This window comes from Propithecus coquereli, unplaced genomic scaffold, assembly GCF_000956105.1.
Source record: "Propithecus coquereli isolate 6110/MARCELLA unplaced genomic scaffold, Pcoq_1.0 Scaffold249, whole genome shotgun sequence".
Lineage (NCBI taxonomy): Eukaryota > Metazoa > Chordata > Mammalia > Primates > Indriidae > Propithecus > Propithecus coquereli.
In genome coordinates, this window is record NW_012148052.1 from 1,014,747 (window position 1) to 1,035,818 (window position 21,072).

Here is a 21,072-nt window from a genome sequence, read left to right on the forward strand (position 1 = left end):
TCACCAGAAGCAGATGCTGGTGCTATGCTTCTCATACAGTCTGCAGAACTGTGAGCCAAATAAACCTCTTTTCTTTGTAAGTTACCCAGCCTCAGATATCCCTTTATAGCAACACAAAATGGACTAACACATCTGTTTATTACAATTTTACAGATAGGGAAACAGGCTCAGAAAGGTTAACTTGCCTAAATTCTCACAGCTAGTAGAGGATGTGGGATAATTCAGTCTAGGCCTGACTTCAGAGCTCATTTCCTTTTACTCCACTGCTTTCTAAAAAGAGGAATTTTCCCAAAGCCAGGGATAGTGATTATCCACCACCCGCTGTGTATCCTTTGAAGGAAGGACTGTGCTTTACGCCCATCATAGGTAAGTTCTGGTCATTAACGGTGTCTCTAAAGGACTGTAGTAGGGGCATAGTCAAATCTGGTCACCTTTTGCTGATTCAAATACAGCTGAACTGCACTTCTGCTGATCAAATGAAAAAAGTAAGATCATTAAGATGCATGTTTAAGTCTCAAGGCTGCAATGTGTTACAGTGTGCAAAGGGCTGCTCTTCATAGATGGGACCCTCATCAGCTGGCTAAAGCAGTCCCTGAGAAACCATGGGAGCATCAGTTTCCATTCATTGAAGATTTGACTGCATCTAAATGCCCTGCAATCACAGAGCTATCCTAAAAGCTTCAAGCTAGAAGTCACCTTAGGAATCATCTAATACAACCCCGCATTTGGTTGTTGAGAACATTGAGACCCAGAGAGGGAAGCAACTTGTTCAAAATCACAGCTAGTTAGAATTTGAGGAAGGGGAATGAAGAACGTCATTCACCTGGCAGCAATTCAAAATTGCTACACACACTGTCTTATTTGATCTACACGATAACTGATGATGTAGTACTGTTAGTGCCCCATTTTACAAAAGAGGAAACAGCTTTGGAGAGGTAGGGCACAATGGAGTTGCATCATGAATGCATTCAGTCAGTCAAAGTATGCAAATTCATACACTTGGCCAAAAAAGGAAGAATGGAAATTTTAAATAATGTTACAGTGGAGTATCCGCTTGTGATGGACATGTGCCTGAGTAAGTGTGAGATGGAAGATTCGAATCTGAGATTATAACTGGTATTTGCTTCCGTGTACCTCTCTGCATGAGCATCTCCTCATTGAGTGTGATGCCAGCGGATAAAGATATATACATGTTTTGTACAAAATTGCCCTTGGCTTCAAGCCAGCTGCTTCATCTGGCACTCAAAGATGATAACCAAGAACTAGAAAAACTGGCCATGTTGGGCTTATCGAGACATGTTTATCCACAAAGTGGTGCCTTCCCAAAGGATGATTTTCAAATGATTTTGCACTTCCCTCCCTGCTCTCCTCCCCTGGTATCTATGACTAGTCAACATGTGCAAAACACAAACTTGGTAATTGGCTGCAGCAGAACCAGAATTCAACTCCAGATCAGGGCTGGCTTCAACCCCCAACTCTCCTGCAGTGCCCCTAAGTAGCACTGACCCAGAAGTGGAGAATTGGACAGGTACCCTCTGTTAAGTACTTGTTACTTAATATTACTTACCCCAAGCACTTGACAGAGATTATCCTGTTTACTCTTTGAGGCAACTGTGTGTGGCAGATAGCATTATCATCAACTTGCCTGGGTCATCCAGCCTGGAAGTGGAGGAATAGGAGTAATAGCAGCAGTAGAGGTGGGTTCAAACCTAGGCTGTCCAGCTCCAACATGTGCACTCTTCGCGACGCTGTGCTGTCTTGGGTCCTGAGCACTGTCCCCTGAGCCCAGAGAAGGAGGGCCTTAGAACAAAGCGGAAGCCGCGCAGCAGTGAGGCTGCAGTGAGCACGTGTGGCCACCAGAGGGCGGGGCTGCCGGCTGTGTCTTTTCTCTTTCGGGTCTCCTTTACCCTTGGGGCTGTGCTCCTTTCTCTTTGGCCCCAGAGCTGGGTGGTAGGGATTCGAGCCGCCAACCCGTAGAATCTCTGCCCCTCTTTTCCCATGACAGAGCTTGCTGGAGAAGGCCAAGGGGTCTCTCAGCAGCAAACACACTGCTGCTGTTTGGTGGGGCCCACTCCCGAGCTGCCTCGGAGCCTGCCGCCCCATCCCAGCCCTCCCGGTGCCTACTGCTCCCGACTCCAAGGTTCGCGTGGGGGCAGCTTGCCCCGCCACCAGCCTCAAACTCTGAGTCTCCTGAGGCTGTTTCTTTCTCTTGTGTGGCTGGCTAAGGCCAGGCACCGGCATTGTTTCGGCAGGCGCGGAGAGGGCTGTGGTCGCTGGGCGTCGTCTACCCTTGCCCTCCACGGCCCTGCCCCTGAGCCCAAGCAGGCCTTGTTGTCTCTGCACACTCATACACTGACTCCGCGACCATCACAAACATTATGATTATTGCCACCATTTGCCGGGTCCCTGCCCGGCACTTGACAGCCGTTATCTGAGTTAGCACACCCAACTGCCTTGCGAGGCTGGTGCCATTACCTTTTACTGCTAGACGTTGCCACTCAGAGAAGTGAAGCGATTTGCCCAAGGCCACAGCCTGTGAGGGAGGTGGGCAGGAGGACGGAGCCCGGCTGTGCCTTGGTCACACCTGCTCTTCCCGTGAGGCTCTTCCACAGCACTTCCCAGTTGCCCTTGACCTTCCTCAGGTCACCCGCCCTACCCCAGAGCCAGGCCACGGCTGACGCCACTGGGGGCGAACACGCCCCTTTCACGCTGCAGTCCCCAGAGATCAGAGAGGCAACTCCCAGACAATGGCAATAAAGACATCTAAGGACACTTCTCACCCTTCCCATGCCCGAGTGACGTCCACAGGCAGAGGCCTTCCTGGAACAGTCCTCTGGTTCCGTGTGAGCACGTCTGCGTGCATGAGCTTGTGTGACTGTGTGTGTGGGACTATATGTGAGCACAAGACCTTGCACATGTGTGCTTGTGTGATCGCGTGCCTGTGGCTGGGGGTGTGAGGGGTCGCCTGTGTGATTGTGATTGTGTATCTGTGTGTGCTCACGATCTGCAGACAGGAGACAGATGGCTCCTCACTCAAATTTGGTGACGTAGCAGCTCCCTTTCTGCCCCCCAAGCACCCACGTCCTGGGAGACACTTGCCTGGGATTGAGCCAAGATCACAGCCACTGTCAGGGTTAGGCCCTGCAAGGCTGATACAGATGAAGTCTTCCCTTTTCTTATCACATCCCTGCCTTGTCCTTGTCACCTACTCCCTAGTCTATCCCTGCAAGCTGGCCCCAGGTCTATGCCTCTCCTGCCCCCGGCAGCACTATCCTGCCCATGTGAGGCTTTCTCCACATCAGAGGCTGCTGCTTGGTATGTTGCTCAGCCATGGCTGGGTGTGTTCCCTGCAGGTCCCAAGGGCCGGAAAAATATCTGAAGCAATGGGAAGAATGCAGACTCTGTAGTCAGAAGGACTTAGAATTCTGTTTGGGCAAGACTTGCCCTGAGCCTCAGTTTGCTCATCTGTGAAGTGGGGATGAATACCTTACCTCAAAGTGTTGTTGAGACCATCAGCAGGAAGGTAGGTGGAGAGCAGCGAGCACAGGCCCTGGCACACACTGCTCCCAAGGAGTGATCTCCCCTCTCTTCCTCCCTCCCTCTCCTCCCTCCATGGCCAAGTTGTCAAGACAGCTGATTCTCCTCCCACACCACCCTCCAATCCACCCCTTGCCCTCCTGGAGCACTGCCAGGGGTGGGATGCACCCCTTTTCCCCTGGCCTAGTGCAGCCGCCACGTCCAGGCAGTCCACGTCGACACCCATGCCATGGTGCTCTTTCTGAATCTCGGCTCTTATCATGGCCTCCCACAGTCACCGGGTCAAGGGCAAAACTCCTTAGCCCACTGCTTAAAGCCACCTCCTCTGGGCTGCTCACCCACAGCCCGCTCACAACACCCTCTGCTTCCCCCCACCCCACCCGCCCTTGCCCGCCTTGCCTCTGCCTCGCAGTTCCTGGCTCCAAGGGGCCAGATCTTCCCCCTGGTCAAGGCCTACTTCACACGCCGCGTCATCTGACAAGCACTCTCTGACCCGGCCCCGGGAGGACCTGCAGCTCCAGGCTTGATCCTCTCTAGCATGGCTCCCAGTGTGCTCCCGGCAGAGCCCCAGGGAGTCTGTGCCGCGTCCTGCCCTCCGTCTGGCCTGTGGGCTCTGGGGGGTCCTCTCTGCGGGGCACATGTCCTCCCTGCCTTGAGGACAGGGAAGGTTGTGGGAGGTTGTCTTGGTGGCCAATGCCCGGAGCAGGCTTGGGGCTGGAGGTGAGGCAGCAGCTGCTGTCCCGCGGGGTCGGGAGCAGATGGCGAATGGGGCCAGGCCGCAGGGATGTGAGATGACACTGCTAAGCAAACAGCCAGACACACCCTCTGTCCACTCCCCAGCTGTACCCCTGGAGCATCAAGGGACAGTGCCGGCCCATCTGGGGCCTGGGGGCGGGAGGGATCCCTCCACCCAAGCCTGGACTCGGGCTTAAGCCAACAGGCTTCCAATCCCAACTCAGCCACCCACTTTCTGCGTGACACCGAGCACGCTCCTGGGAGCCTTGGTTTCCTCCACTGTAAGATGGGCTTCATTGACCTGCCTCACAGGACCTGGCTCAGTAGCCACTCTCTTCTTCCCTTTCCCTCGATGGTGAAAAAGGATGGGAGTTTGGGGCCAGGCAGACAGTGCTGGAGGTATGGGATGCACTGAGTAGAAGTTTAGGCTTTTCTTTGGCATTTGAGAGAACTGGGTTCTGTTCTAGAATTTGTAGCTGTGTGACTACAGCTGCCCCCAAGTCCACCTGGCAATGAGTCTGAAATATTGTGCTTTCCTCTAGGCTGAGATAGCCTTATGCTTGTGTCCGCACTTATGCTTTCTGTTGGCCACGTGCCCTTGTGCAGCGCACAACACATACAACCATACACAGCAGCCCTGTATGCACCCTTGGGAAAGTTATGGTTTCTTTACCTCTCTGAGCTTCTGAGCCTCGGTTTACCCATCTATAAAATGGGGCTATAGGCTGGTCCGATGGTAGTGGGTTATCAGAACTTATTAACATTAGTGTCACTAAAGTTGGTATTCAACCCCCCACTGCTAAATTTGACTGGAAAAAGAAAATGGGGCTATACAGTTATTTCTTACATATTCCTGGAGCTGTTAGGAGGTTCACATACATTGTAATGCCTCAGGCAGTTCTCAGTTCTCATAGGAACCAGAGATTTTTACACCCTCCAAGGCACATTTACAAGCAGGATAGGAAGGCTGTGAAATGTGAGCCACACCCCTTTCAAGGTTACACAGATCGGTATCGAAGTCTCTAGGCCCCCAGCTGGGCTTTGTTCCAGGCCTTCCTGCTGAGGTCAGCTTGGGCCTCGGCCGGCCGCAGGGAAGTGGACCCAACATTAATGCGCACACTGGAGCCACAGCGAGGTCACCTCGACACAAGTGTTAAGCTACCTCTTGGCCAAAAGGGGTCGCATCAGTGCCCTCACAGAGACCAGAGGGCTGTCCCAACAGCAGGGCAGAGCTGGCAGCAGGGTGAGGGTGGCTGGGCTTTCGGGAGAAAGTCCGTTTTCCACACTCGTAAAGCGCTTAGGCCAGAGTGTGCACAGAGTGAGGCTGGGTACGTGTTAGCTGCCGTCGTTAATGTGATGGCTGTCACAAGCACTACTGCACAGACGCGGTGGCCCCACTCAGCGCCAGGCCTTGTGGAGTACTGGGGCCTCAAGCAGCAGGAATAGCCGTCTCTGCTTCCAGCAGCGCACGGGGCAGTCGGCAAGACAGACGGCAGGGTAGGGTTTATGACGGGAAAGCTGCCGGGGCTGGGGGAGCACAGAGGAGGGGAAACGGTCTTAACCCAGGCTTGCTGGGGCCGGGGTTGGTCAGGAAAGGTCTCTAGAAAATCCACATTTTGCAGTGGAGCTGTTACTGCCTCCATCGTCCAGATGTAGACGCTGAGGCTCAGAGAGGTCCCGCCGCTTTTCAGCAACGAAGCTGGCTTCGAGCACAGGCTGCCTGGCCCCAAAGTCCAAGCTCGTTGGCCTGCAGTACCCCAGGCTTGGCCCCCACTTCCTGGTCCACTTCTTTGGTGGGAGCTCAGCAAGGGCCTATCATGAAGGCAGGGGAGTCTGCCTTTCCTCTGAGGGCCGGCAGCCGCCGAGGGGTTTCCAGGGGCAGCCAGGTGGTCGAGGTGGGGTGGCCTGGAAAGATGCCAGGAGCAGGAGTTTGCGAGAAGAGGCAGTCCTGGGAATGGGGAACCCAAACAGCCTCAGACTCCCCTCCCACCCATGTGGGAATTATGAGGGGCTGGGGGTGCTGGGACCAAGGCCTGGGGACTCAGGGTGTGGGCCCAGGGCCCAGGAAGCTTGGCGTCCTGGAAGGACCCCAAGACCCAGCTTCTAGCAGCTTCAATGCAGGCAGCTGAGGTCCCGTATACCTGGAGAGGACGGAGGGGCCTGAACTCACATCCGGGCCCCAGTTGGGCAGGGGGGTTGGCAGGACAAGGGGAGGGAAGTTGGTTCCCATTTCCCAGGGTGGATGTCAGAGGCGGGGTTGGGTAGGGCAGGACCCAAAGGGTCAAGGCCTAGGAGCCACTTCCTCTTTCCCACTGCCTGGAGTGATGTCACTCCCGGCTCCCCACCCCTGCCTTACACCAGGAAGTTTATAGCAGCACAATTCGCAATTGCAAAGATGTGGAAACAACCCAAGTGCCCATCAATACATGAGTGGATTAACAAAATATGGTGTATGTATACCATGGAGTACTACTCAGCCATAAAAAAATGATGAATTACCTCTTGTATTAACCTGGATGGAGCTGGAGCCCATTCTCCTAAGTGAAGTATCACAGGAATGGAAAAACAAACACCACATGTACTCACTATCAAATTGGTACTAATCGATCAACACTAATGTGCACATATGGAAGGAACATTCCTAGGGGGTGGGGCAGGGGGAGGGTGGAGGAGGGGATGGGTAAATCCACACCTAACGGATGCAGTGTGCGCTGGGGGATGGGCATGCTTGTCGGGCAGTGTAAAGGCAATTTACGTAACCAAAGCGTTTGCACCCCCGTAATACTCTGAAATAAAAAAAATTTAATTTAATTTAGAAAGAAAAATAACCCTGGCCAGGAGCTGCAGGAGAAAGAGGCTTTGGGGACCAAAGCACCCCCTTGCCCTCAACCCTGCCACATCTTAAGAGGGGACAGACTAAAAAACCAAAGTGGGTCAGGAAAAGGGCTCCTTCGGCCTAGAGGCCCCACCCGACCCCATCCTTAATGCTAAGTCAAATCCCAACCCGGCTTTAGCCTCACACTTAATTAAGCCCAGACCCAACCCCAATCACAAACCCAACTCCAACCACACCCCCGGCTTCAACTGCAAATCAGCTGCAGTCCTAATCCTGCCAAGGAGCCCCCCAAGCCCAGACCAGCCTCCAGTCAATGAAATCTCCAGTAACCCAGTCCCACCAGCACCAAACCCAGCTCTGGCACTCACCCCTCCCCAGCCTCAGCTCCACTCCATCCCTGACCTGAATCCGAATCTGGACCCCAGCTCGAAGCTTTTTGAATTCCCACCCCCGCCTGCTACTTCAGCCTTGTCCTGATTTAACCCACCCCACGCCGTAACCTCCTATGGGTCTTAACCCAGCTCCAGCTCCGTCGGACCTGGCTGCACTCCTGGGCTTCTCCGTCCCAGGCTCAGTTTCCACCTTAATTGTCCCTCAAGCCACTCCTTCGGCCCCACTCCACCTGTCCCCTGCTCCTTTCCTGAGTGCCCCTGCCCAATGTGGCTTCTCCAGCCCCTTCCTGTCCCAGCCTTCCTCTGCCACCCCCAGCCTGCACACAGCCAATTGGGCCACCACGTGGGGGAATGTGCTGCATGCAGACCTCGGCAGGCACTCATGCACACACAGGCACACACACACACACACACACACACATACACACCTCTGTACAGACATGAATTCACACCCCTCAGCATACACACACACCTTAGTGTACACAGATAAACACACCTCATTGTACACACAGACACATACCTCAGCACATACGCACGTGCACACACACCTTCAGTGTGTGCACGCACACATCTTGGTGTACACAGAACACACACATCTCAGTGTATAGATACACAAACACCTTGGTGTACACAGATAGACACGCCTCAGCAGACACACACACCTGTTAACACACAAACACACACACCAGAAAGGGGAGGAAAGTCTGGCCTGGGCGGTGCGAGCTGTGCTCCCTCCAGCTCCTCCTCAGTGTAGACTCTCCCCACGCAGGGATCCCGCCCCACCGCCTGCCCAGCCGTCCTGCCATCCAGCCAGGTTTGCAGAGCAGAAAGATGGAGGTCCCAGGGCTACTCTTTCTCCAGTGTACTGGGGACCTCGCTCACAACAGAGCACAGTGAACACACTGGGCCGGGGGCACGGTCCTAACGGGAGCCAGAGGGGCACAGGCACACACCAAGCAATCCCCCCGACAGGGTCTGTGGCTCCTGGGCCAGGGAGCTGGGCGTGGGGAGTGTCATTCCAGGACACTGAGGCCACAAGACAGGCAGGATAGCCGGGGCCGGCACAGGATGAGGACACGCTGCGGGTCAGACAGGCAGGGGCTCACCAGGGGGACGAGGAGCAGCTGCTGCTGCTGCTGAAAGTAGTAGCGGAATGGCCCTCTGCCGCACGCCTTCTGTGTGCCAGTCATTGAGCATCTTAAAAACCTTGCTTAATCCTCAAAACAATAATACCTACCCCACAGGTAGGTATTACATCAATCTCCACAGAGGACATAAGGGACAATGAGACTCAGAGAAGGGAAGACATTTGTCCAAGTTCATGCACATCACAGCTGGGCAGTAGGAGGGATTTGAACCCAGGCCTGAGGATGGCAGAGCCAAGGCCTTCCTTAAAGTCACAGAAGCCAAGCCTGGCACCTGGTCTGCAGCCTCAGCTCTGCCATTTGAATCTATCTCACCCCATCTCTACTCTCCATGCTGAATTATTCACATTTTCCTGAATATTTCGGGCCTGTCTCGCCTCCTGGTTGTCCCGAGAGTAACACCCTTGGCATGAGACAGCCTTCTACACCAGCTCCTTCCCTGAGAAAATTTCCACCCGTTCTCCAGGACTCAGTGCTGTCATGACCCCCTTGGAGAAACCCCCCTGAACTATCCTGTTCAGGGTGTGCGAGGTGGCCCCTCCATGCTCCCCTGCCCCAGTGCAGCCCTGTCACCTCCACCCTAACCACCCCGAGTGGCCACTGGTCTGGGTCTGGGCCTCCCTCCTCAAGGGCAGGGTCTGTGTGCCCACCTAGCACAGGGCTGGTCCAGAACAGTCACCCAGAACAAGTGTACATGGCTGGTGAATGAATGCAAGACCCAGCCCAGCCGTGAGTCAAAGTGGATCCCCAGGGAGGGGCTGGCCCCCACCAGGCTCTTCTCTCCCAAGGCTGTCTTGAGCCTTATGTTATGAGACCTGACAGGTCAGCAGATGAGAGTGACAAGAGCTCCAGGTTACTCAGTACCACTGCCTGGTCCTGGTACCACTGCCATGAACACCTTCCTGCTCTCGGTGCTCTGCCTCCTTGGGGCCTGGGCCGCCCTGGCAGAGGGGGTCACTGTGCAGGTGAGTTCTCCATCCCTCCCTTAGCCCATCCGGCTGGCTGCCTCCAGTGCCCAGGGCCTGTCCCCTGAGAGAGCACCCCCTCTTTGGGGTTGGAGTGGGGGTGTGTGCCTGAGGCTTGGCCTTCATCAGGGACCCCCTTCTCAGTCCTGACACACACGCCTTTCCCTTCAAATTTGGAGGACAAAGAATGCCATGTAGAGAGAAGAGAACCTTTGGGAAAAGTGGGCCATGGCCAATTTCCTGAGGGCCTGCCATGTGCTGGCTCCTCCCCAAGTACCTTGCTGTGGCCCCACCATCACCCTGGGATCCATTTTACAGAAGAGGAAAACCGAGCCTCGTGGAGGTTCCATAACAGGCCACGGGCACACAGCTGGGAAGCGAAGGAGCTAAGTTCAAATCCAGCCCTTACTCTTCCGTTCTGTGCTCAGCCAGAGCATCTGTCCGGCTCCCAGGAACCGCATGGCCATCCTAGAGGTCCTGACGGGTGCGTGTACCCACTGCCAGGGCGGAGGCCAGCAGCAGGCCAGGCTGGCACTCAGCAGGGGCCCTGCTGTCTATCACAGACATATCCTTGAGGCCTTTTATTGCTTCTCAAACAAAAGCCAGGCGGCAGGTCCCAGCTGGGGCCCAGTGATCAGCCTGAACCGCTCTGGGCGGCGGGAGACAACCCAGGCATAGCCACGTGGAGCTGTGATGCCTGGGTGCTGGTGCCCGCGCCTCTCCCTTAAAATCAGCACGCTGGCTCCTTCTCATTAGGCACCGAGCGTGCCCCCGGCGGCGCGTCACACCCATTTTCTCCATTCCTCAGGGGGCATGCAGAACCTGTGGCTTCCAGGGCGCCCAGGGTCACGGAGCAAAGCCTGGGTGGGAGGCCTGAGCTCTGCCCTCACGCTGCCCCGCAGGGGAGCTGCTGGTTCCCAAATGCCCGGGGGACACAGCCAGGAAGCAGGCTGCAGCCTGGGCCTCGCTCTGGCGTGTCTATTTCAGGATGGAGATTTCTCCTTTTCTCTGGAGTCAGTGAAGAAGCTCAAAGGCCTCCGGGAGCCCCAGGAGCCCAGAATTGGGAAATTCTGGATGCTTAAGCCCATGCCTGGTGAATCTGTGGTTCCAGTCCTCTGTAGCATCCCGAAGTTTCCAGAAGAACTCGAGCCTCTCTGCAAGGAGCCAAACGCCCAGGAGGTCCTTGAGAGCCTGAGTGAGCAGTCTCCTCTCTGATTGGCGGGGGTTGGGAATTCTCTGATTAGCGGCTCTTGAGGAAGACTGTGCTCTGATTGGTAGGATTCTGAGGAGGGGCTCGGCTCTGATTGGTCAGACAAGAGAGCTTGGCTCTGATTGGTGGGTCTATTGCACACTCTACTTCAAATAATTCTGAATTGTAACTGGTGAGGTTTAGGAACGGCTTCACTCTGACTGGTGGGTGGTAGCACTGTGCCTGGTTCGTCTGCTCTTAGCTGTATCTCTTTTCTGGGTAGGATCTCGGCTCTGATTGGCTTGAGCTGTCCCTGTGCCCCGGTTTGGGGTGAAAAGCCCAAGTGGGTGGGACAGGACAGACCTGCTGGGATTCTCCCGGGGGCTGGGTGGCAGATGTCCAAACTCTGGCTCAAGGGAGGCAGGGGGCTCTGGGGAAGGGGAAGCTAGCTCTCACGAGGCCGAGGCCGATCTCTCTTGTCCAGAGGCCATCGCTAACGACCCGAACACATGTGAGATCTGTGCCTACGCTGCCTGTGCCGGATGCTAGGGCGGCTCGCTTGCTGCCTTCTGCCCCTTCACCACAGGGAAGCACTTTCTTCTGCTGGAGGGGCTGCCCACTATACTCCCACTCACAGAAGCTCAACCCTACCCTAGCCCAGAATGGAGGAGTGAAGAGAGAGCAGCTGGGGGGCGGGAGGTGGGTGCTAGGTGACTGGAGACCCAATGCCCTGACACTGACCTTTGCAAGATGCATTGCAACCCTCAGCTAATAAACCAGTTTCCAGAGTACTTCTGGTGTTGCCTTCCTTTCTTCCTTCACCCATCAGTCTGCCCTGGGAAGCTTGGGGTTTAGTGTGCAAAGTGGAAGGACTCCAATCCCCCTGCTAAGAATGGGAACGCGGCATGCAGGGAACCTGAACCTCCAGACCACCAGTGGTGGGGGGAGGCTTTGCTTTTCTTTGGCATCTCGTGGTGGGGTCATCAAAGTCACTAAGCCACGTGTGAGCACAGAAGCCTGTCTGAGCTGGTTTGGACAACGAACACAGACACTTGACCCACTAGGAGATTGGTGCCAAGCTCCTGGGTATTCAAGGTGCCTCAGGATCTGGCTTCCACTGACTGACCACGCCTGCATGGCCTCCCGCCCTCCCCCATGACCCCGTCCCAAACCACACCTCTCGCCATTTCCTCTGCACTACTCCTCCTCCCACACCCCTGGCCATAAACTCCCACTCAGGCTCCAAGACTGTGCTCCATGGCCTCAGCTCAAGACATCTTCCTGATCTCCCCAGGGCGAGTCTTAGTCTTCCTAAGGCAGGAGATTAGGATAGGGAACACAGGTGGCACAGAACAATGGGAACAAAATTAGGGTTACTGATCAATGAAAGCAAAAGCTGTGGATGAGCTGCGATTGCACCCATTGTAGACACACCTTGCTTGCCCGGGTTTGGGGGAAGTCCCGCAGGAGGCGCCTGAGCAGATGGAGGGCAAGAGTGTCCTCAAATGACTCTGACTTCATTATACCATCATTACCATAAATTAGCATGGCAGCTTCTCCCTCTCCCCCCAGTGGGTTTTGGAAGCCATGACACATCTGGGTCTAAACAAATAAAGTAAAAAGCTCCCCTGCCTGACAGATGGGAGGAGATAACATTTTCATTGGCCAGGGAGATGGCAACCCAAGAATGAGGAAGTCAGAAGAAAGAAAAAGAGAAACTCAATAAGACCCCAGGGCCACTGTCTGCTGGGATGTGTGTCCACTCCTACCCCTCATTTCGAGTGTACTATCGCCCGCTAATCTTTCTTGACACTCCCCTCCATGTCTGGAGGTGTACTTGCTTAATAAACTTCTTTCACTTTGCTTTGCTGCTTCGGTGCTTGGTTTCAATTCTTTGTCTCCAAGCACAAGAACGAAGGATGATCACTCACCAGTAACATTCCCACTCTGTGCTTGGTGCTCTCTGGGCTCTTTGATCACCCTGACCCCTTGCACAACTCTGGCCACCTTATTGTTGTAATGCCCTCTGTGCCTGGGGAAGCCTCTCTGACCCGCAGAGCTGGTGAGGTCCACCCACATGGATGATAGCATGAGGATATAACACAGGGCAGGGCAAAAGCAAGGGCTATGTGGCCCTGGCCCTGGCTTCAGCCCCAGGTCTTCCAGGTACTGTGTAATGTTAGGAAAGTCAGCTTCCTTATTTGTGCCTCAGTCTCCCCTCTGTAAATTGGGGCACTAATACTTCCTGCTTCCCTGGCTGGGTGAAATAATGCCTGTAAAGCCCTCAGTTCGGGCCTGACACAAACATAAAAAGAATTTAATAAATGATAAAACAAACAAACCAGGGAAAGGGGGACTAGAGTCGGGCTTAGAGTGGTTCAGACAGGACTGAGGAGGTAAGGCATGGAAATGAGGCCAATGAGCAAGGGCAGAGGCAAGGAGGAGCCAGGAGGCAGCCAGGGTCCTCGCTGGGGGGAGGTGGAGGTAGGGGTGGTGGTGGATGGGAAGTGCCACAGGGGGATTCAGGCAGGATTTCCTGGGCTTTCAAATTGAAAGGGTAAGATCTCTTCTGGCTGAAATCCGGGCAGGCTTTGTGAAAGGGGAGGAGGGAGTGAATTTGCATTGGATGGATAGAATTTCAAAACCATTGTGGAAGCAGGGAGAAAGGGGGTGTTCCAGAAGGTGGAGATGCTATATGTACACGCAGAGGGACTAGAACGGTTCATCTGGGACAGTGTGGAGCTGGGGAAACAGGACCGAGTTTGAGCCTGACTGTGTTATTCACAGGCTGTGCCCCCCTTTCTGAGTCTTGGTTTTCTCATCTGAAAGTGGGGATGATAACAGATCCAGCACCCCAGGGTTGCTAGGGGATTTGATGAGATGTGTGGTGGGGTAAAAGGCAGAGTCAGGTTTCATGCCCATAGAGTCTGGCTCCAGAGTTAGGACATTATTATTATTATTATTTTGTCTTGTTTGTTTGTTTTTTGAGACAGAGTCTTGCTCTGTTGCCCAGGCTAGAGTGCAGTGGTATCATCATAGCTCACTGCAACCTCAAACTCCTGGGTTCAAATGATCCTCCTGTCTCAGCCTCCCGTGAACCTGGGACTACAGACATGCACCACTGTGCCTGGCTAATCTTTCTACTTTTAGTGGAGATGGGGTCTCACTGTTGCTCAGGCTGGTCTCAAACTCCTGAGCTCAAGCATCCTCCTGCGTGGGCCTCCTGGATTGCTAGGATTATAGGCGTGAGCCACCACACCCAGCTTAGAGTTAGGACATTAAATTTCAATGACATTTTTCATAGAAATAGAAAAACAATCCTAAAATTCATATGGAACCACAAAAGACCTCAAATAGGCAAAACAATCTTGAGCGGAAAAAAAAAAAAACAAAGCTAGAGGCATTACATTACCTGATCTTAAAATCTACTACAAAGCTGTAGTAATCAAAGAGCATTAGCACAAAAACAGACATGGAGACCAATGGAATGGAATGGAATAAAGAGAGACCAGAAATAAATCCACACATTTACAGTCAACTGACCTTTGGCAAAAGTGCCAAGATTACACAATGGGGAAAGGACAGTCTCTCCAATAAATGGTATTGGGGAATGCAGAAGAATGAATTTAGACACTTATCTCACCTCATATACAAAAATAAAATCAAAATGGATTAAAGACTTAACTTCAGACCTGAAATTGTAAAACTGCCAGAAGAGGCTGGGTGTGGTGGTGCACGTTTATAGTCCCAGCTACTTGGGAAGCTGGGGTGGGAAGATCACTGGAGCCCGGGAGTTCAAGGCCAGCTTGGACAACATAGTGAGACTCCACCTCAAAAACAAAGACAAACTACTAGAAAAAACATACGAGGAAATCTTGACATTGGTCTTGGCAAAAAATTTCTTGCATATGATCCCAAAAACACAGGCAACCAAAACAAAAATAGAAAAATGGGGTTGCATCAAACTCAAAAGCTTCTGCATGGTGGAGGAAACAATCAACAGAATGAAAACAGCCCATGGAATGAGAGAAAATATTTGAAACTATACATTTGATAAAGGGTTAATGTCTGAAATATAAAAGGAAGTTAATAGCAAGAAAACAAGTAACTCCATTAAAAAATGGGCAAAGGACCTGAATAAACATTTCTCAAAAGAAGACATACAAAGGGCCAACATCACTAGTCAGGAGAGAGTTGCAAATTAAAACCATGATCAGATATCACCTCACACCTATTAAGAATGACTTTTATCAATAAACAAAAGGTGCCAAGCTAAGTGGCACCCAGCTATCATCCCAGCTTACTAGGAAGGCTGAGCTGGGAAGATCACTCAAGCCTGGAGTTTGAGACGAGACTGGGCAACATGCTGAAAGCCATCTCAAAAAAATTAATGAATGAATGAATTAATTACAAACAAAAGATAACAGCGTTGGTGAGGATGTGGAGAAAAGGGAACCCTTGCACACTGCTGGTGGGAATGTAAATTAGTACAGCCATTGTGGGAAACAGTACACAGTTTCCTCAGAAAATTAAAAATTGAATTACCATATGATCCAGCAATCCCACTGCTGGGTATATATCCAAAGAAATGATACAAGTATGTCAAAGAGATATGTACACTCCCATGTTTATTTTAACATTATTCACAATAATCAAGATATGGAATTAACCTAGTGTCCATCAACAGAGGCATGGATAACAAACATGTGGTATGTGTGCACAGTGAAATACCATTCAGCCTGAAGAAAGAAGAAAATCCTGTTGTCTGTGACAAAATGGATAAAACTTGAGGAAATAAGCCAGACACAGAAAGACAAATACTGCATGATCTCACTTAAATGTGAAATCTAAAAAAAAAAAATCTCTAATTCATAGAAGCAGAAAGTAAAATAGTGGTTACCAGGGGCTGGGTGGGGGGGAATGGGGAGAAAGGAAAAAGAAGAAAGGAGGGAGGAGGAGGAGATGGGGGAGGAGGCGACTCCACTGGGCCCCTAGCGAGCACTTTGCCAAAGCTGCTACTATCGCTATTTCTGTGTAGTGGCACATCCTTGCACCTGGCACGTGGTAGGGGCTCAGCCGTGGCAGTTGCTTTTGCCGTCTCCACCAGGAAGGCGGGGGCCCAGCGTCGCGTAGGAGCAGTGGGAGATGAGTCCGGGTGGTGCATGGGCTGGAGTTAAACATGAGAGTGGCACAGGGGAGCCACAGAAGGGTAAGGGGCACCGTCAGAGCGGTGCTGGCGTGTTCCTCTGGCATGGTGGGCATAGAAAACCCACAGGACACAGGGCCAGGAAGGGAGCTGTGGCCTCGCTGAGGCTGGTGCAATGAGGGCCTTAGCAAGTGATGGTCGTGGGGTGAGAAGTGGGCCCAGAGAGCCACAGGAGACACCTCAAGGGCCTCCAGCCAGCCTTGCCTGGGGGTGAGAGTGAGGAAGCAGCTGGAGCTGGGAGACTGCAGGACCTGAGCAGAACTGGGCGGTCAGGGAGGGCAGCCTTCTGGGGCATCCACTGTGGCCTTGGGGGGCTGAGTTCAGATGGCATGGCCCCGGTGGCCCCAGCTTTCCTGCTGCCTGGCTGCGCAGGACCAAGGCTGAGGAGGAGCCCTCTCTGGAAAGGCCCTGCTCCCGGGAATTCCCAGCATGGCTCCTGGCCAGAGTTCAGGCACCGAGGATGGTGGCGAGGCTGCGGTGGCTGCACCATTGTCTGTTAGACACCATTGCCCCGCCCGGCAACACGGAAGGGCAGGAACATGGTGGTCAGAGCATGGACTCTGGTCTGGATGTCCCGGGAGGAAGGCTTCTTTGCCCCTTCGCTCAATCTGTTATCCTGGGCTAGTGATGTGTCCCTCTCTACCTGACTGTCCTCACGGGTAGAGTGCATATGGTCACGGTGATGGTGTCTACTTCATCAGACGGTTGTAAAGACTATGAGTTAATATGTGGTGTTTGGAATAGTGTCTAAGCAAATATTTAATATTGACTGTTACCATTATTGTTCATATTCCTCAGGGCCACCAGGATGAAGACAGGGAGGAAAGGACTCCCACTGGAGCTGACCAGATGGCCCCCGGGGGCTGGGAGGAGGGAGCTCAGGGGGTGAGGAGGAGGCCAAGGCAGGCCCGGGGCAGAGGCAGCCCCGATGATGGCCTGGGAGGGGGCTCAGGGGACCCTTCCCTCATGCACCCTTCCCGTCCCACCTCCTGCCCAGCTCAAGCCCACGCCCAGGTCAGGAGCACAGACGCTCTTGCTCTGAAGCCGGGGAGGCCTTGAGCTCCGCAGTTCCGGGCACCTCACTCCCGCCCTGAGCCTGGGCTGCCTCCAATAGGAAATGGGGTCTAATAAATCGACTCCCTGGGCCTTGGAAACTTCAGGGAAATTCCCGCCTGGTATTTTCAGTCTAACCTTTCCCTCAACCCACCCAGCAGGCCAAGAAGCTCCGCCCGTGGCTCCAGGGAATGGATAGATGGACGCCTGGACTCTTCGTGGAAGTACAATCTTTATTCAGGAGTGTGGCTGACTCGGGAGGAGACTCTCCTCCACCGTGTGTCCAATCCCGATGCAGACCCGTCTGGGCCCTGGCAGGGCGGCGATGACCTGATGACCGTGGTGGCCAGGGGCCCTGCCTGAGCATGGATGGGGGCGAGAGGCTGCCGAGGCAGCGGGCTGAAGGGCCAAGGTGTCCAGGGTGGGCTCAGGGCGCTGAGGCCCATCTCAGAGGCAGCCGGTACAGGCAATGTTCACGCACAGCTCACACTCGTCGTTGGCCATCATCTCTGGGTGGGGAGAAAACCGGTCAGTGGACCCGAATCCCAGACACCTGTGGCTCCAGGGGCGCTGCTGGACGGGTGGCCAAGAAAGCCTGCACAGGGGTGGGCAGTATCTTGCTCACAGACAGGGAGCACGAAACGCTGGAGGCTAAGTGAGAGGCTCAGGTTCAAGTCCCAGGCACTCTCTTTCCCAGCGGGAAGTGTGACTGGGCAAGTGAGTCACCCTCTTTGTGCCGGAGTTTTCTTGTCTGCTAAATGGACAGCATCAACCTGACAGGGTCGCTGCAGGGACAGAATTCAGGCGATGGGACAGACACAGGGCCCAGCACACAGTAGGTGCTCAGTAAATGCTAGCTCGTCGCTCAGTCCTCCTGCCCTAGTCTGCTTCACCCCCCAGGTTCCGGCTGTTTCCCCCTCTTGGAAGCCTTCCAGACCCGTCCCACCCGGACGTGAGCCGTCTCCGTCTCTCCCCTGTGCCACGTAGCCGTTGTCTGCTGGGTCTGCCCCATGCCCCTTCCCTCCCATCTGTGAAGCCCTTGAGGGACTTCCCGGGACTGAGGGGCTCTGGGCACATCTGCCTTGCAGTGCCCAAACCAGGAAGTCCTGGTGGGGACAGGGGCTGAGTTTCTTGACTCTCCCTGTCCTCAGCCTCAGGGGGATTAGCAGAAACGACCCGGGGTGGAGGAGCTGGGCTGTGGGCAGAACCCACCAGGGGCAGGAAGTTCTGCAGGGGACAGGGGTGCTCACTTAAGGCCTTGAAGATGCTGGCAGCCTCCTGGGAGGTGCAGACAGGCTGGAGGTCCGAGGGCAGGGCCGGGTGGTGGCACACAGCAGGCAGAAGGCTCTGGGCCTGCAGGCGGGGGCTGGGCGCAAACTGCCGCTCCAGGTCACTCAGCTTCTTCACAGACTCCAGCTGCACCTGGAAGCCTTGGTACTGGGGGCAGGGGAGAGGAGATGGGAAGGTAACAAGACCCGGCCGGGGGCAGGCACTGCCACGAGACCCAGGGTTCCCAGGCCCTTCCTCTCCTCATGGAGAGACGAGGCCACACTGGAAGGAGCAGCTAGGTGGTGGGAGGTGGTGTCTGTTCTCCTCCCACCCTACACCCCTGGCACCCCACCGTGCCACAGAGCTGGTAGAGGAAGAAGAAGCAAGGCGGTGGAGCACAGTGGGTCAGGCCTGGCGTTAGACACAGGCAGACTCCAGTTCAAACACCCTAGCTCCCTCCTCTGGCATCCCCCGTGGGGGCCTGGTGCGAGCACACACTCACTGAACTGGGTGCTGTCCCCTGGACTGACAAAGCAAGGTGATAGCAGCCCCAAGCTGGCCGAGCCCCAAGGCCAGGGCCACAGGAGGAGGCTGAGTCTCCTGCACCCTTCCCAGGGCCCAAGGAGGCCCTGCCCAGAGTCAGGGATGCCACACGCAGGGCCACAGATGTCTCTGCTGTGCTCAGCATCCTGCCACATGGCAGGCAGCCCCTGCTTCCAGGACTCGTTCCAGCCTCACAGGCGCCTGGAAGGGCCCTGACCTCCTCGCTGTCTTCTTCCCGGGCTTTTGCACGTGCTGTGCCCTCTGTGCCCGGCAACCTCCTGCTCGCCCTGCAATGTCAGCTGCCAGGGTAATTTTTCTGGTGACTGTCCCCATCCACCCACAGAGGGGTGAATATAGACAGCTGTGGGAGCATCAAAGGGCTCTTCCTCCCTTTCTGGGCTCCTCCAGGGCAGGGTCCATGTCTTGTGCCACACTCTGACCTCCGTGACAGCACAGGCCTTTGAGGATGGCAGAGCTGAGTAAGAGCAGTTTGCTGTTGTCAGCACCATCATCTCTGCCATCGACACCAGCTGCCCCCACCCGCCAGCTGTCTTGGTGGGTGGTGATGGGTGTCGGGCTGACCCCTGGCCCGGTGCTGCCCGGTACCCTACGAATTCCCAGTACACCCCCTCCAGCTTCGCCGACCACCACGGGGACCTTCAGGTGAAGGGCCGGCTGGCCAGAGGGGCTCACCTGGATGCGGACTGACTGTGTGCTCTGCAGCAGCACCAGGAGGACCACGGCCGCCCCCAACGACAGCCTCCACACAGCCCTGCTGCCCATGTCGCTCCCTGTGTTCCCCCTGCGCCGTCCCCGGCTCCTGCCTGCTTCCCCCGCTAGCAGCTCTTTATAGAGCAGGCTCCCAGTCTCGGTCACTCATTAACCAGCCAGTGGGGTGGGGTTGACAGTGGCTGGCTCTCTGACAAGCCCAGGGCTGGTTTCCAGGAGGGGGTTGGGGGTGGCGAGGGCAGGGAGCGCGGGAACGTGGTACTCTCATGTCAGAGCCTGCTGAGCGCGAGGCTCAGTGTGTGTCAGAGCCTGCTGAGCGCGAGGCTCAGTGTGGGGGGCCGCGGGCCCCAGCGCTTTCCTTCCGCACACGCGAGTGCGATGGTAGGGAGACCACGTCCCAGACAGGGAAAGTGAAGCTCAAGAGGTAAAGTGACTTGGCCCAGGTCACAGAGCTAGTCGGTGGCAGAGCAGGGGCTCCAGCCAGTGCTCCAGCCCACGGTTCTTTCTCTGAGTGGAGGACGCGGATGGACAGGCTGGCCCAGGGCAAGGCGGGCAGACACGGCTGATCCCACTCCCCCAAGACCCACATCTCTCTCGCTCCATCCCCCCAGTTCTATTTAAGGACCATCCTCTGACCAGCCCTTGCCCAGGCCTTCGTCCTGCCTCTGCCTGCCACCTTCTACCTGTGCCCGGGTGCCCTCAAGCCACGTTTGATCCATCTCATGGTCTGCGCCTTTCAGAAGCCAATAGCTTAATCCAGCGTGGAGGAAAGAGCCCTAGCCTTGGAGACGGATTGACCTGGACTCAAATCCTAGTCCTCCTGCAGTGATGTGACCTCGGGCAAGTCACACCAACTGTGACTGAGCCTCCATTTCCTCTTCCATCAAATGGGCGTTATAGAGCCCATTGCATGAGGTTGCCGTGAAGGGGGAGGGGGCGGCCCACCTGAGCTTGCCTTCATCCCCAGGGTAGTACATCTGCAACAGGCACCCTAGGCGATGCACAATCAGTGGTTATGAGAAGAGGACAAAGTCTCTAAGAGCAATATCACCACTGCCAGACCAGGCAGCTGTAAACAGTGCCTGCGCCAGGGCTCAGCTCTGCCAGACTCAGGCTCTGGCCTGTGGCAGGCTCCCCAAGCACGCCATTGAGTTGAGGCCCTGGTAGCCCACCTTGGCATTTAAGGCGGAACTCCAACTTGGTAGCTAAAACTGATGTCATCTTAATTCCCTCACACCAACCCTACTCGCACACGCCGGCTCCCATCTCACGTTTTTTTTTTTTCATTTCTCATTTTTTTTTTTTTTCAAGGCTGCTCAAGTGAAGCAGTGGGAGGGAGAAGTAACGAAGGAATCTGTGAACGGTTACGATCATTTAGTTGTAAATACCACTGCACTCGGACCAACCCATCTCATGTTTTTGCTGATGCATGCCACCTGCCTGGAGTGCCCATCTTCCTCTTTCTTATCTTGG

The 21,072-nt window shown here is 54.8% G+C and overlaps 2 protein-coding genes across 2 annotated transcripts; one reads left to right on the forward strand and one right to left on the reverse strand.

The window, feature by feature from the left end:
• Positions 1 to 9,530: 9,530 nt before the first annotated feature.
• On the forward strand, positions 9,531 to 11,348 carry GUCA2A (guanylate cyclase activator 2A (guanylin)). The gene is made up of 3 exons (XM_012646701.1): positions 9,531 to 9,610; positions 10,598 to 10,805; positions 11,284 to 11,348. Exons 1-3 carry the CDS (start codon positions 9,536 to 9,538, stop codon positions 11,346 to 11,348), a joined length of 348 nt encoding a protein of 115 aa, XP_012502155.1. The 5' UTR covers positions 9,531 to 9,535.
• A 6,157-nt stretch (positions 11,349 to 17,505) lies between these two features.
• GUCA2B (guanylate cyclase activator 2B (uroguanylin)) lies at positions 17,506 to 19,676 on the reverse strand. The gene is made up of 3 exons (XM_012646705.1): positions 19,564 to 19,676; positions 18,309 to 18,495; positions 17,506 to 17,567 (listed from the first exon to the last, which is right to left on the reverse strand). The coding sequence occupies exons 1-3, from the start codon at positions 19,651 to 19,653 to the stop codon at positions 17,506 to 17,508; spliced, it is 339 nt and encodes a 112-aa protein (XP_012502159.1). The 5' UTR covers positions 19,654 to 19,676.
• Positions 19,677 to 21,072: the final 1,396 nt, after the last annotated feature.

Coding starts and splice junctions, on each gene's coding strand:
- GUCA2A (XM_012646701.1), top strand. CDS start 9,536: ATGAACACCTTCCTGCTCTCGGTGCTCTGCCTCCTTGGGGCCTGGGCC. Junction 9,611..10,597: donor CAGAGGGGGTCACTGTGCAG/GTGAGTTCTCCA, acceptor TGTCTATTTCAG/GATGGAGATTTCTCCTTTTC. Junction 10,806..11,283: donor GGAGGTCCTTGAGAGCCTGA/GTGAGCAGTCTC, acceptor TCTCTTGTCCAG/AGGCCATCGCTAACGACCCG.
- GUCA2B (XM_012646705.1), bottom strand. CDS start 19,653: ATGGGCAGCAGGGCTGTGTGGAGGCTGTCGTTGGGGGCGGCCGTGGTC. Junction 18,496..19,563: donor CACAGTCAGTCCGCATCCAG/GTGAGCCCCTCT, acceptor CCCTGCCCCCAG/TACCAAGGCTTCCAGGTGCA. Junction 17,568..18,308: donor CAGCATCTTCAAGGCCTTAA/GTGAGCACCCCT, acceptor CTCCCCACCCAG/AGATGATGGCCAACGACGAG.